Source organism: Amblyraja radiata, chromosome 17, assembly GCF_010909765.2.
Source record: "Amblyraja radiata isolate CabotCenter1 chromosome 17, sAmbRad1.1.pri, whole genome shotgun sequence".
Classification (NCBI taxonomy): domain Eukaryota; kingdom Metazoa; phylum Chordata; class Chondrichthyes; order Rajiformes; family Rajidae; genus Amblyraja; species Amblyraja radiata.
In genome coordinates this window covers 28,531,425-28,546,833 of record NC_045972.1, presented here as the reverse complement: position 1 = coordinate 28,546,833, position 15,409 = coordinate 28,531,425, and the positions used below count along the sequence as shown (strand labels likewise).

The 15,409-nt window shown below is 42.4% G+C and overlaps 1 protein-coding gene across 7 annotated transcripts in view; it reads right to left on the bottom strand.

The window, feature by feature from the left end:
• Positions 1-15,409, bottom strand: part of zc3h18 (zinc finger CCCH-type containing 18) — a 114,119-nt gene that overhangs the window by 11,024 nt on the left and 87,686 nt on the right. For 5 of the 7 annotated variants that reach the window (XM_033035930.1, XM_033035929.1, XM_033035933.1 and 2 more), the window contains 5 exons: positions 12,773-12,907; positions 7,612-7,761; positions 5,472-5,615; positions 4,501-4,667; positions 56-228 (listed from right to left, as the gene is read on the bottom strand). In XM_033035930.1, coding sequence (XP_032891821.1) covers positions 56-228; positions 4,501-4,667; positions 5,472-5,615; positions 7,612-7,761; positions 12,773-12,907 — 769 coding nt within the window. The remainder of the gene's footprint in view (positions 1-55; positions 229-4,500; positions 4,668-5,471; positions 5,616-7,611; positions 7,762-12,772; positions 12,908-15,409) is intronic. The other 2 variants (XM_033035931.1, XM_033035935.1) reach the window with 1 other exon arrangement.

The window sequence follows — 15,409 nt, the reverse complement described above, 5'->3', positions numbered from 1 at the left end:
TAAATAAAAGTAAAATAGAAAACCCAGTTTAGTGTGTTGTGTGCAGACATGTTACCTTGTTTAGCAGGGTCAGTTTGATATCCTTGTGTGCACTGTAGACAAGCTGTGGGGGTTTGCTGATCTGGGCAGGTTTTGGTGCAGAGGTCTTCTGCGGCTGTGGTGGAATCTCACGTTTTCGCCTCTCTTCACGCTCCTTCTCCCTCGGCGTCTCCTCTTTCTTGGGTTTTACTGAAGGTGATGGAAATATTTAAGTATTGTTCCCTCAGAGATTCATTAGAGAGGGTTGAAAATGTCAAACTAACGACAAATCTCAGATGTTATTAACATTGAGGAAACACAACTGGTGAATGATATCTTCACTGGAAATGACGCGCACTAAATTGCTGAGGAACCTTTCTGTGTGTAAATCATCTGACAAGTTGTCATTTAAACATCAGTAAATAAGGATATGAAGAATGTTGAAACAACATACCTTTTAGGTGATAAAGGTTTTCATGCAGTGTGCAGTGGGAATCTGCAGCTCTCAGTCTGAGTGACTGGTGGGAGTGGTAACCTTCTTACATTAACAAGTAACTGGTTGAGCACTTGATGTATTATAATCTGAGTCGACAGATCTTGCGGCATAGTGGCATTATGGTTCGATTCTGACTACGGGTGCTGTCAGTACACGGGTGGAGTTTGTTCATTCTCCCTGTGACCACGTGGGTTTTAGCCGGGTTCTGTTTCCTCCCACATTCCAAAGATGTGCGGGTTTGTGGCTTCTGTAAATTGTCTCTAGACTAGAAGTAGTGTATGGGGATTGCTGGTTGGAACAGACTTAGTGGGCCGAAGGGCCCGTTTCCACAATGTACCTCTAAACTAAACTAAACCAGACAGAGCTGAGAGCAGACAGATGAGAAACAGTAGGAGATCTCTCAACCCATCAAATCTGCACGACCATTTACTTTCAGGACTGATGCAATTGTAACCTGAACATTACACTCCCTTGTTTTAAAAATATTCAGAGACTCTGTTTTCACTTTAGGAATAGTCTTACAGACACATCACTCTCAGCGAAAAAGTATTGTCTCGTCTTATATGGGAACCACTTATTTTTTGACAGTAACACCTTAGTTTTAGATTTAAGGTTTATATTTTCTGCATAAATTAACATTCCGATAATAGTATCCTGAAGATTTTTGGACATCAAGGTTAATAGAATCAGAAGATAGACACAAAAAGCTGCAGTAACTCAGCAGAACAGGCAGCATCTCTGGAGAGAAGGAATGAAGAAGGGTCTCGACCCAAAACGTCACCCATTCCTTCTCTCCAGAGATGCTGCCTGTCCCGCTGAGTTACTCCAGCTTTTTGTGTCTATCTTCGGTTTAAATCAGCATCTGCAGTTCCTTCTTACACATTAATAGAGTCAGAGTTACACAGCACAATCACCTGGAAGACCCTAGCCCAGTCTGATCTACATGTTACTCCAGACCCACCAACATGTGCAACTCATCCATACTGACCAACAAGCCCCTCTAAGCTAGTCCAATTATTTTTTTTTTGTTTCAAAACAGGTGAAGATGGGGAACAAAAAACCCCCAACCGAACCGTACCACTTGGCTAAACAATGTGCAGTGCCCTCCATAATGTTTGGGACAAAGACCCATCATTTATCAATTTGCCTCTGTACCCCAAAATTTGAGATTTGTAATTGGAAAAAATCACATGTGGTTAAAGTGTACAGTCAGATTTTAATAAAGGCCATTTTTAAACATCTTGGTTTCACCATGTAGAAATTACAGCAGTGTTTATACATAGTCCGCCCCATTTCATGGCACCATAATATTTGGGACACACGGCTTCACAGGCGTTTGTAATTGCTCTGGTGTGTTTAATTGCCTCCTTAATGCAGGTATAAGAGAGCTCTCAGCACCTGGTCTTTCCATCACCTTTGGAAACTTTTATTGCTGTTTATCAACATGAGGACCAGTGAAAGTCAAAGAAGCCATTATGAAGCTTACCAAAATCAACTGTTTGGAACATCATTAAGAAGAAAGAGAGCATTGGTGAGAGTACTAATCGCAAAGGGACTGGCAGGCCAAGGAAGACCTCCACAGTTGATGACAGAAGAATTCTCTCTATAATACAGAAAAAAAACCATACACCTGTCCGACAGATCAGAAACACTCTTCAGGAACAAGGTGTGGATATGTCAATGACCACTGTCCGCAGAAGACGTCATGAACAGAAATACAGAGGCTACACTGCAAGATGCAAACCACTGGTAGGCAAAAATAGGATGGCCAGGTAACAGTTTACCAAGAAGTACTTAAAAGAGCAACCACAGTTCTGGAAAAAGGTCCTCTGGACAGATGTGATGAAGATTAACATATCAGAGTGATGGCAAGAGCAAAGTATCGAGGCGAGAAGGAACTGCCCAAGATCCAAAGCATACCACCTCATCTGTGAAACACAGTGGTGGGGGTGTTATGGCCTGGGCATGTATGGCTGCTGAAGGTACTGGCTCACTTATCTTCATTGATGATACAACTGCTGATGGTAGTAGCATAATGAATTCTGAAATGTATAGACACATTCTATCTGCTCAAGTTCAAACAAATGCCTCAAAACATTGGGCGGCGGTTCATTCTACAGCAAGACAATGATCCCAAACATACTGCTAAAGCAACAAAGGAGTTTTTCAAAACTAACAAAATGGTCAATTCTGGCCAACTCAATCACTCGATCTGAACCCAATTGAGCATGCCTTTTATATGCTGAAGAGAAAACTGCAGGGAACTAACCTCCAAAAAAAAGCATAATACAGGCCTGGCAGAGCATCACCAGAGAAGACACCCAGCAACTGGTGATGTCCATGAATCGCAGACATCAAGCACACATTGCACACAAAGGATATGTAACAAAATACTAAACATGATTACTTTCATTTACATGGCATTGCTGTGTCCCAAATATTATGGTGCCCTAAAATGGGGAGCTATGTATAAACACTGCTGTAATTTCTACATAGTGAAACCAAAATGTGTAAAAATGGCCATTATTAAAATCTGACAATGTGCACTTTAACCACATGTGATTTTTTTCTATTACAAAATCTCAAATTGTGGAGAACAGAGGCAAATAAATAAATGATGGGTCTTTGTCCCAAACAGTATGGAGGCCACTGTATGAGTGGGGAAAAAATGGGAATTTGGTGTAGGAAGATATTTGGTCAGTATGGACCTGGTAGGCTGAAAGGCCTGGCTCAGGGCTGTGGTAGATACTTGCGGGTTAGGTCGGCTGATTTTCTCACGCCCTTCAGGAGAGCATCAGATTAATTCTCACTGGTAACGTCATGGTTGATGAGATTAACATTGAATTTAAATGTCTCCCTAACATGGTGCGATTCAATACAATACAATACAATTTATTGTCATTTGAGCCTCAGTGAGGCTCAAACGAAATTCTGTTTCCACAGCCATACAAACAAAGACAATTCCTAGACATACACACAATTTAGTTCACACAAACATCCATCACAGTGAAACTACTGTGATGGAAGGCAAAGTCTTTTCTCTCCCCTGTTCTCCATGTCTCTCCCGATGTCCAAGCCCCAGGCGGGCGATGATAAGTCCCACGGCCATTTTAGGCCGTGCCGGGCGATTTACGGCCCCGCTCCCGGTCCAAATGTCACAAAGTTGGAGCCCCCGGCGGGCGCTGTAATGTCCCACGGCCATGAAGCCGTGCCGAGGGATTCGAGCCCCTGCCTCTGGATCTGGGTCTAAACCTGTGATTTAACGACCATATTGCCTCCCCCATATTTAGACATTGAAACAGTTCTGTTATCACAGCACATTGATTTACTGCCCAGGGCATTGGCACGGTAACCAAAATAACACTTTAAAGAATCACCACAGCAGACCAACGAATGCAGTTAATAAATCTAGGCTACAAGGCCAATTGGAACTGAGGATCCGAGGGATTGTCCTCTCCGCGGTGGGTTGGTAGAATTATTGTTCCAACCAATTCATGTTACTTTAGTACATATCACATTTGGAAATTCTGACTGTTGCCAAAATTTGAGCACGATCCTAAGTGTATATTTTAATTTAATTACCACATAATCACCTAAAGTATAACGCATGCCAAACACCACTGCCTCAGTTCAGAAAGGCCATTCACATGGAATTTGAGTAGTCATGTCATGCCATTGTATCAGAGATAGAAACAGTTCTCCAAAAGTGGCAACAAAGAGCTGTGCAAATGCCCGGTGACAGGTCTCCTTAACCTCAAGAAATAGTCCCAGGTCACAGTCCCTCACATCACTGGGTTTGAGTCTGAGTTTAGTTTATTGTCACTTGTACCAAGGTACAGGGAAAAGCTTTTGACTGGATAGCACGCAACAAAAGCTTTTCACTGTACCTGGGTACATGACAATAAACTAAACTCAAACTCAGGCCGGAGACACAACAATGTCTTCTGACTGGCCTGAGTTCCTGCACTCCAAGAGGTAGTACGCACCTTTTTCCTTCTGCTTCTGCTGCTGAGCAGGGACTTGCGATTGGGAGCTTGCAGAGGACACGGGACTGGCTAAATCTGCATACATGTTCTCAGAGTCTGCACTTCTGACAGAGCTGCTGCTTGACGATGCACTTGACACGGATGACACACTGCTCACGCTGAGGGACCTGGAACAAATCAGATTCTTTACAACATTTCACGGAGGTACCAATTCAGTTCCATGGTGAATCAAGCACCTGATCTCATTCATATCATCAAGCATGAAACGTTTTTTAAACAAGAGGGAAGAGAATACAAGTTTTATTTTGTTCTTACACGCAACTGAATTGACACCCAAGCAGTCATACACTAAGCTGGTCTGCCAGAGGCAAATTATATGCCTTGTGTTGTTATTAATGCTGCAGGGTTATGTGTTAAGAGGCACAGCAGTTGAGTCAACTGATAATTCACATGCATGAACCAATAATCCAGAGACTGAGGTCACATCCCACCATGGCAGCGTTAAAAACGTTGGATGTTTTTTTACAAAAAGGTCATTAGTAATGTTCATAATGGACAAAGGATATTGAACCCAAGATGTTAACTCTCTCTTTCTGCACAATGTCAGACTTGTCGAATGTTAGTTTTTATTTCAGGATTCAGTTTTAGTCTACTCTTTGTTGTCAGAGGACAGCCTGTGACAATAGCGACTGCCCTGACTAAGTTTGTCTGAACATTTGTCATGTGCTGCCGGGCTATTCCCAAAGGGGACACTATAACCAACTTAAATTTGCACAAAACCCACCATGGATGTCCAAACAGGCTTCAATGGATGGTGGTCCTGAACCAGAGGTTAATGCTATTCTTGCCTCTAATTTTAAGATCCTGAAGTGGCCTAAATTTCCACAGACCAAATCATTCAGGGTCACCCCACTCCTTACAAGGACTGATTACTTGAATGATTATTATGGATAGGAGTATGTTTACTTTACCTGGATCGATGGGAACCCGATGCAGACCGTGAGCCAGATGCTGATGTTGACCGAGATACTGAACGAGAATGCGACCGTGAATGTGAACTTGACCCACTGTAGCTGCTGCCACTATCACTCCCGCTAGCACTTGCGGTCTTCCTGCTAACAACAAATATAATTTGTGTTTAATTGAGCAGATAAAGAATTAAAGTACTGATCATGTTTATTGCAATGGATTTATTTAAAACCTGTCAATTAGCAGTTTTACAATATTTCAAAGGAATTCAATAGGAAGGAAGCTGCAGTAATAATGAGAGTGCAGAAGATATTCACCAGAATGTTACCTGGAAGGGAGGGCAACAGATATTAGTGGAGAATGGACAGGCTGGGATTAGTTTCACTGAACCGTAGGAGGCTGAGGAGGGACCTTTGAGGTTTATAAAATGATGAGAGTCATATAGCGGGTGGATGGTGAGAGTCCTTTTTTCCCCCAAGAGCAGGGGAGTCTTAAACTAGAGGGCACAGATTTAAGCTGAGGGGAGAAAAATTTAACGGGAATCTGCAGATTAAGTTTTTCAGAGGGCGGTGTGATGTTAGATGCAGATACAGTTACAACATTTAAAAGGCACAGGTACTTAGATAGGAACGCTGGAGATACTGGCAAATGTAGGTAAATGGAATAAGTATACACTGGCATCACAGTTGGCATGGATGAGGTTGATCCAAGAGGCCTCCTGAGATGCTGCCTGACCTGCTAGGTTATTCTAGCACTGTTTTTCTTGTAAGCTAGTTTCTGTGCTATACGGTTCTGATTCTATGTTGACGTCAGTCGCTTCCTACTTTAATAAAAGTAAAGCCAAAATTACAAAAGGTCATCCTCATATCACCATATTTTCCTGTCCAAGCATAGTCAATGCAGTGGGAAAGCAAGGCAGAAACAAATTCTAATAAGCAGTACTTAAACAATGTCTTAATGTAGATTTAAAAAAGCCCGGCACAATTTATAAACATGATGATGGGCTGCCAACGACATAAGGAGGTATCTCATGGCATTGAAATTCAAAGGGGAGGCACGGAAGAGGCAGCCTGAATCTCTTCTGCACTCTGTTACTGCAGCATCCTTACTGTTGCATTCCTTTGAAATAGTGTATAACTTTCGTGGAGGCTACCCATAGAAGAGGGTAGCTGCAGAAAGTGCATTTTGCCTCAGATTTATATAGCTATACAGATGGAAAAGAGCTCTTCTGCCCAATATCTAGGTCAGTCAAGATGCCTCTGTATCTACACTAACCCCATTTGTTTACGTTTGCCCCCCTATCCCTCTAAACCGTTACTATATGTGCAACACTGCAAATGTCTTTTAAATGTTTGTTTTCTCTTGGATGCGGGAGGCTACGAGGAGACCTGATCTAAGGATACAAAATTATGAGAGGCGTAGGTAGAATAGACAGTCAGAACCTTTTGCCCCGGATAAAACCCATCAAAAACCAGAGGGCATAGCCTTAAGGGGAAAGGAGCAAAGTTTAATGGAGATATGTAGATGTCTTTTTTTTATTTTACACAGTGGGTGATAAGTACCTGGAATCTGTTGTCGAGGGTAGTGGCATTTAAGAAACTTTTGGTTAGGCACATAATATGCAGGGAATGGATATGGATATTGTGTAGGCAGATAAGAGTTGGTCTTGACATCATGTTCAGCACAGACACTGTGAGCAGAAGTGCCAGTTCTTGTGTTGTATAGTTCTATGTTGTAAATGTTGTATTTGTGCCTGCAAATGGTTCCGTATGTCACCTCCTCTGGGATCTTGCTCCATATACCCATCACCGTGTGTGTGAAAGACCTGCCCCTCAGATCTCTCTTAAATATTTCCGCTCTCACTGTAAACCCGTGCCCTCTGTGAAAGAACTTTACCCAGTACAGAAGCATAATGGTAAAGTTACTGAAAAGGTATCCCAAGGTCTTAGTATTAAAATGATTCAGAATCTCACTGTGGCCATGGGGAAAATTGATCTGCTGGACTGCCGATAGATTAACAATTTTTCTCTCCTCTCATGCATTTCCTGTTGGTGTTGCACTGTGTGATGTGAGAAAAGACAGCTTTAATCTAAACAAGATAGCTTGTCCAGGAATGATTGCTGATGGAAGTCTCTGTCTGACCTCCTGGGTGGTGTGCGGGGCGGGCGTTCCTTCTTCCTTCCCTCTCTGTTCTCGGCAGGTTTTGCACTCTCTGCATTGGCCTTTGCAACCTTTGCTCCTGCTGTCTGCCCTACAGGCTGTGGCGATGGCAGTTTCTTCACAGCTTTTTCACTGTTTGAAAAACAGAACATTAAATATTTAGAACATCTTAATATTATAGGCGAGCAGCTAAAGGAAGCTCTTGGCTTGTGTTGTGCTGTAACAGGAATGATCTGAATACACTGAGCTGTGACGTTATGATGAGAAATTCAGCAGCCACACACATCAGCTCACTACAATTTTCTAGCACACATACATTGCAATAAACAGTATTTTCCAGGCAGGAATTATGCCGTTTACTGCAAACCTTGCTGCTCTATTGTCAGCAGGTCAGTTCGTTCACTTTACAGGTGTCAAAAAAAGGTTAGGCAAGTTTGAAATGCATATTTAGAAATTATTTTCTCACATGAATTCTGTTTACTATTTTTTAGAAATGGAATCAAATGTCATTTCACTTTTAACGAGATGAGGCAGAATGAAGAAATATTTAATGACTTCATAGTTTCAGATTGTGAAATATAAAAGTCTGACAGAATTGCATCATATTATTTTGTGCTGTAGCAATGAAGACATTCCAGGTTGAAGTATTACTTTTACTCCAGGCATTGAGCACAGAGGCCTCTGAACAGCAGATATCTCTGTGGAACAGCTTGAAATCCCACCCAACCACTTCTTTTACCCTGACCCTGTGAATTTATTGAAAAACAAACCAAATTGCTGATGTAAATTCAAAATAAAACCAACCAGGAACACTTACTGAGCCAGGCAGTATCTGTGGAAAAGAAATAGTTAAATTGTTGGTTGAAGAGAAGGTTTAGGATGGTGGGAAGAATACAGAGAACCTCTCTGATAGGCTGAGGTCAGGGTTGTCATAGTGATCATGCTGTTTACAGAATAATCATATTAATTGCTTAAAGAGGAAGTCTGAGAAGCCAATCCAAACAGACGTTACAGCTGAAATGTAGGTCAAAGCCCTGCTGAAACCCGAAACCAAAGAAGAATTCTGAAAGATTGGGCAATATCTGTGAAGAGGGAAACACTCAGGTGGAATTGTTCGGATAGTCTCAAAGCAGAACTGTCCAATTTCTCTAATGTAAAAAGAAAAACAAGTGAAAAAGGTGAATTCAGCATTGAGACTGGAAAAATGCAAAATGTTCAGATGAAAGATAAGAATCTCAAAATTAAAGCTAACACATCAACTGCTGCACTAGCTATCTCTTTAAGACCCCCCGATAAAGTCCATCAACACCATGTTCCCAATGTTGGGCGAGTCCAGAACCAGGGGCCAGTCTTGGAATAAAGGGGAAGTCATTTGGGACTGAGGTGGGAAAATACTTTTTCACCCAGAGAGTTGTGAATTTATGGAATTCCCTGCCACAGAGGGCAGTGGAGGCCAATGGTTTTTGGTGGCACCACTGGGGCCCCCCCTGTAGATCTGGGCTCCCTGGCCCAGTATAACAAACCAAGCATCACAAACCTAGGGGTTAAATTGGACCCTGAGCTTAAATTTGACAGTCAGATTAAGGCTGTTGTTAAATCAAGCTTTTTCCATTTGAGGCAGCTGGCCAAAATAAAGCCAATTCTGTCAAGGCAGCACTTTGAGACGGTAATCCACGCCTTTGTTACCACTCGGCTGGATTACTGCAATGCACTGTATGTGGGGGTTAGTGGGTCCTCCATCGCCCGTCTCCAGATGGTACAGAATGCAGCTGTACGTCTTTTAACTGGCACACGTAAACATGAGCACATTTCGCACATTTTAGCCTCACTCCACTGGTTGCCTATTCAGTTTAGGATCCATTTTAAAGTTCTTTTATTTGCTTTTAAATCCCTAAATGGTCTTGCTCCGCCCTACCTATCTGAGCTTCTACACCCTTATACACCTGCCCGCTCTCTCAGGTCAGATAATCAGCTGCTCCTGAGTGGGCCAAAAACTAAGCGGAAGCTCAGAGGGGACCGTGCCTTTGCTGTGTCGGCACCCAAATTATGGAACGATCTGCCTCTCCACATTAAACAGGCCTCTTCTTTGTCTGTTTTTAAATCTCTTCTTAAGACCCATCTCTTCTCCGTGGCCTTTGATACCCAGTAAGATGTCGACTTTATTTGCTTGGTTTGGTTTCTTATTTTGATTGCTTTGTTGCGTGGTTATTGTTTTTTGCTCATGTTTTATGTCTTTTGATTTATTGTTGTACTTCATATGTGATTTATGCGCCTTATGTGAGCTGTTATGTTATGTTCTGTTATGTTGTCTGTTTATGATGTCTTGTTTGTTCTTCTGTACAGCACTTTGGTCAACATTGGTTGTCTTAAAGTGCTTAACAAATAAAGTTGGATTGGATTGGATTGGATTGGAAGTCACTGAATGGATTTAAGAGAGAGTTAAATAGAGCTCTAGGGGCTAGTGGAGTCGAGGGATATGGGGAGAAGGCAGGCACGGGTTTTTGATAGGGGACGATCAGCCATGATCACAATGAATGGCGGTGCTGGCTCGAAGTGTGTGTGTGCGTGCATTGTTGGTGTGCGTGTGCGCGGTGTTTGTGTGTGTGTGTGTGTGTGTTTGTGTGTGTGTGTGTGTGTGTGTGTGTGTGTGTGTGTGTGTGTGATTTGAGGTTGTATCTACGCCAAAATGGTACACGGTAGCGCTAAATTGTTTGCAGAACCATATCGAGCTTTATCCTGTCGTCGATCTTGTCAATTTTCCTTCAGATTTGATGTTATATTTCATAAGTTATTGATATTTAAACTTTTAAAAAAGCACACTTTGAGAAGAATAACTGAGTTTTCTGGCAACTTGTAGTGAAGACGTCACAATGGCATCTCACAGTCCTCCAACCACAATGGGATCTCATTTACATATGCTGCCAATTATGTCACAATAGCAACATTGTTGCTATCCAAGTACACTTTGATAACAACAATGCTATCAAAGTGTACTTGGATAGCAACAATATTGCAACAACATTTGTTACACTGCAACAACAACACTTGTTACACTAGCTCTAGCAGGTGCAAATGTGCGTGTGAATATGGCGAAATGAGGAGCCCCTGTGCAATTCGGAGCTATGGGTGAGTGGTGCAATATTGTGTTGGGGGAAACGGGTTATGTTGGTGCAACGGGTGAGTGGTGGAAATGGGTTAAGTTGGGGGAACGAGTGAGTGGGTGAATTATTGCGTTGGGGGACGGGGCGTGTGAGCATAATCATGCCTTCAATTACACCAAAAAGGTACATGATAGCGCTACAATTATTGGCCTACCTTACTTACCATTGCCTCTGTGCGTGTTGTATCAAGTTTCGTTCAGATTGATGTAATATTTTACAAGATTCACATTTTTAACTTTACAAAATCCCACTTTGAGAAAAATTTAAAGGTTTAAACTGAAGTTCGACACAAAAAGCTGGAGTAACTCAGCGAGATAGGCAGCATCTCTGGAGAGATGAAATGGGTGACCTTTCGGGTCGAGACTGCAGAAGGGTCTCGACCCGAAACGTCACCCATTCCTTCTCTCCGGAGATGCTGCCCTTTCCCACTGTGCTGTTACTCCAGCTTTTTGTGTCTAAACTGATGTGTACATGGTTTTCTGAAAGCGTAGCACACCCTCTAAAACTGGCCGAACGCGGCATGTATCAGGCCACGCCAAATTATACAGGCGGAGGACAGGGCAAGCGGGGGTGGAGCGCTGTCTAAAAAATTCATACGGTGCAAGCCAAGGTGAAACAGACACACATTGCGATGTACAGGAAGGTTGGCGCTGTAAAAAGACGGCTAAACCACAGTGTATGGTAAGTCCTTTAAAAGGCGGGGGAGAAGGAGTGGAGACAACTTTTAAGAAGCCAGGGATACATGGCTGTGAAGCTCGGCGGACATTTAACATTACCGGTCGGGTATCCTTGATTCTGAAAATTACTACTTAACTTTTTTTCCCCAATGAGTCAATGAAATTCACCGGTCAGCACCAGAGAATCTTCAACCTCCTGGCAACCCATTAGGACCTCCTACGGCTCGAGAATTCTCGCTACTCTCCATGGCAGCTTCATTCTGGTCGGCGCTAATTTTTCAACATGTTGAAAAATTCGCGGCAACCATAATGAGGCCACGACTAGTTCCCAGAATGTGGGAGCTCCTCACGAGCATGAAGGCGACTCCCCGGCAACCACCCGCGAACATGTGGCGACTACATTGTCTCCAGCAGTCGCCTAAGTGCGACAGGCCCATAATGTTTTCTCTCTTATCCAGATCTAAGGAAGAGTTTTCAACCTGAAATGTCAGTTGCCGCTCTTTTGACAGATGCTGCCTGATGAGCTGAGTGTTTACATAAGTTGGTGAATGGAATCAGGACAGGAGAAGAGGGTTGGAGTTTTAGAGATACAGCGCGGAAACAGGCCCTTCAGTTCACCGAATCCGCACCGACCAGCAATCCCCACACACTAACACTATCCTACACACTAGGGACAATTTACCTTTATACCAAGCCAATTAACAAACAAACCTGTACATCTTTGGAGTGTGGGAGGAAACTGAAGATTTCAGAGAAAACTCACGTAGTCACGGGGAGAACATAAAACTCCGTGCAGACAGCACCCATAATCGGGATTGAACCCGGGTCTCCGGCGCTGCAAGCGCTGCAAGGCAGCAACCGTGCCGTCCGGTGAGAAATTAGATGGGGTCAAGAGAAAAGGAGAGTGCATGAAATTCCCAAAAGGTATAACTGCCACTAGTGCATAATCAACAATTACCATTGTTATGTTGTGATTACTCTCGAGTGCAAAGGTGCTTTTGCAGTCAGAGATCGCCCCATAACCTACCAGTTCAGCTTTACACTTTAAAACAAATCTGTTGCATTATAATGTGAAAGTTATTACTGCACTTTGTTTAGTGGTCACAGGATGGAAAAGGGGATAGCTCATCAGAGAAATGTATAGTTAAAACTGGCACAATTAGAATTAGAGGATCTTCAAAGCTTGGGCTGCACCTATGCTACCCCAAATTAGTAATTAATGTAGACATATTATGAATGGAATATTCTGCAGTTTTGAACTGTTGATACAGACAATGTTTAATAGATGGTCATCAGCAACGTTACCTTTTGCCAGTGGGAGTTGGGGCATCGCCCGTTCCACCACCGACAACTGTTCCGCCTTTGGTCTTTGCTCCTGCAGCATCTTTTGCTCGTGATGGAGAGGGAGTTGGGGAAGGTGAAGATGAGAATGATCGAGACCTGAGAAAACCAGGGCAAATGGTGAGAGTTGCACCGTGTTGTTGATCCAATCATAATCCCTCCTCAGCTCAATAATTTTTTTTTAAAAGATCAGAAATCTGAAAATAATGCACAATGGATCAAGCAACATTTGTGAAGAGAAAACCGGAGGTAACAATGACCTGATGGAAGGTCAGTAACCCAAAACTCTAATTCCATTTCCCTCTCCACAGGTGCTGTCTGACCTGCCAAGGCTATTTGCTATTTGAGCTATTTACGGCAAGAAACCGTAAATATGCTTTCAGTCATTCATGGCTACTGGTTGCCCAGTATTGCAAATAACTTTACCAGGACCTTCTTTAATAATTATAAACTATTTATAAAATCAAGCATCATTTCAAAATGAAATTGATCTTAAGCGTGCTGAGAAAAACTACAGCAAGCTCAACTGCAACATAACAGCCTGATTCATTGTGTTTCTGCCCAGGAAAAAGATCATCCTTCTAAATACCTGTTGAATAGTCGTTTTTTCCCCTCCATCCATTGAGCAATGACTGGCTGACACTCAAGCTGCCCACTCGTTTTCCCAGTTTCAATCATTGCAAACGTCACTGATGACCAGCTCCACCCAAAATAAGGCACAAAGCTCAAGGCTTTCTTGCTTCACTGACAGAATTGTCAAAGGAAATGGATCCACAGGATGTTGCAGAAAAACTAGAACAATGCCAGGAATGCTTAGCAGGCCAGGTTTCGCCGAGAGTCCATGCTTCAGCTCCATAGCTTTCCTTCCCAGCTTGACATGGATCTGAAATGTTAAGATTCATTCTTAACAAAGCCTGGCTTTCAGAGACTTGCCAGCTTTTTGTGGGGTTTTTCAGGCATTGAGCTCCTGATTTTGTTTTCACTCAAAGAATGTCTAAATTAAGGTGGTGTGCATTTACAACTATGCCCAGAGGTCCTTTGTGACATCAAATCCAATGTTCAAAACTGCCTCCCAAAACAAGTTCATGTACTGAACTGTTTTAAATTCATGCAGATGTGCGTGCAATAGTCCCAGTACTGGCAAAAACTTGCAGCCTGTGCGCACGATAGGCAAAAAACATGCAGGAACATTGTCTTTGGCAAAACATTATTTGATGCAAGTTTTATGTGATTATCTTACATTAAAAAGTGGTACTTTTTGAAGCAAGAATTAGCACAGTTTTGTAATAAGTCTAATTATAAAAAGGATGCAGTCACAGACTTAGGCATATTTATACACAAATATTTCATTATAATAAAATTATGTTAAGATAGTCCTTGCATGGATACAGCATGGACACAGGCTCTTTGGCCCAACTCATCTATGCTGACCAACGGAATTACTAGGGAATCAAGGGATATGCGGAGAAAGCAGGAATGGAGCACTGATTTTGGATGATCAGCCATGATCACATTGAATGGCTCGACGGGACAATTGGCCTACTCCTGCACCTATTTTCTATGTTTCTATGTCTATCGCAGCTGGTTCTAGTTACCTGCGTCTAGTCCATATTCCTTGAAACCTTTCCTATCCATGCACCTATCCAAGTTATTTTAAAATGTTGTTAATGTAGCTGCTTCAACCACTTCCTCTGGCATGTCGTTCCACATACCCATCATCCTCTGTGTGAAAGACTCACCTCTCAGATCTCCTTAAATCTTTTACCTCCCTCACATTCAAAGTCTGTTCTCGAGTTTTAGATTCCCCTATTCTAGGAAATGTAGTGACCATCTACCTCATGTATATTTAATAAACCTCTGTCATCCTTCCGACTCCTCAGATCCATTGAAAATAATCTGATCTTTCCAAAAGCATGGCATAGGCAAGTGTGCCATATGCCTTCTTCACCACCTTGTCTACCTGTGGTGCCATATGTCGGAGCCTGGACTTTACAAATGGAGACATTGAGAACCTAAGCAAGCAAATTACATTGAACCTCTATACATCAATGCTTTGGGTGTAAGGCATCATGTTTGTATTTGGGAATTGTATGAAGGCTTTAGATGGTGCTGTAAAGATTTAGTTCAATGAGACCTTAGATAAGGCACATGAGATGTGCACAATTACAATATTTAAAAGCCATTTGGATAGGTACATGGAAAGGAAAGGTTTAGAGGGATATTGGCCAAGTGCAGGAAAATGGGACTAAATGAGCATCTTGGTTGGCATGAAAAGTTAGGCCAAAGAGCTTGTTCCAATGCTCTATGATTCCCAAGTTTGCAGATGATACCAAAATAGTTTTTTTTATTATTTTATTTTTTTAAAAGGCATGTTGTGATGAGGACATTCTGATTCTGCATTTATAGTGAGTGGGCGACGTTGCACAATTGGAGTTTAGCGGGGGAAAGTATGATGTCATGCACTTGTGTAAGAGGAACCAAATACAAGATTTTCTAAATGGAAAAAGCAGGAAAGGATTGACAGTTGAGAGATATCCCAGTGCCTCTGCATGAATCACACAAAACAGTAGACAGGTGCAGTTAGGCAAGGAGGGCAAGTGG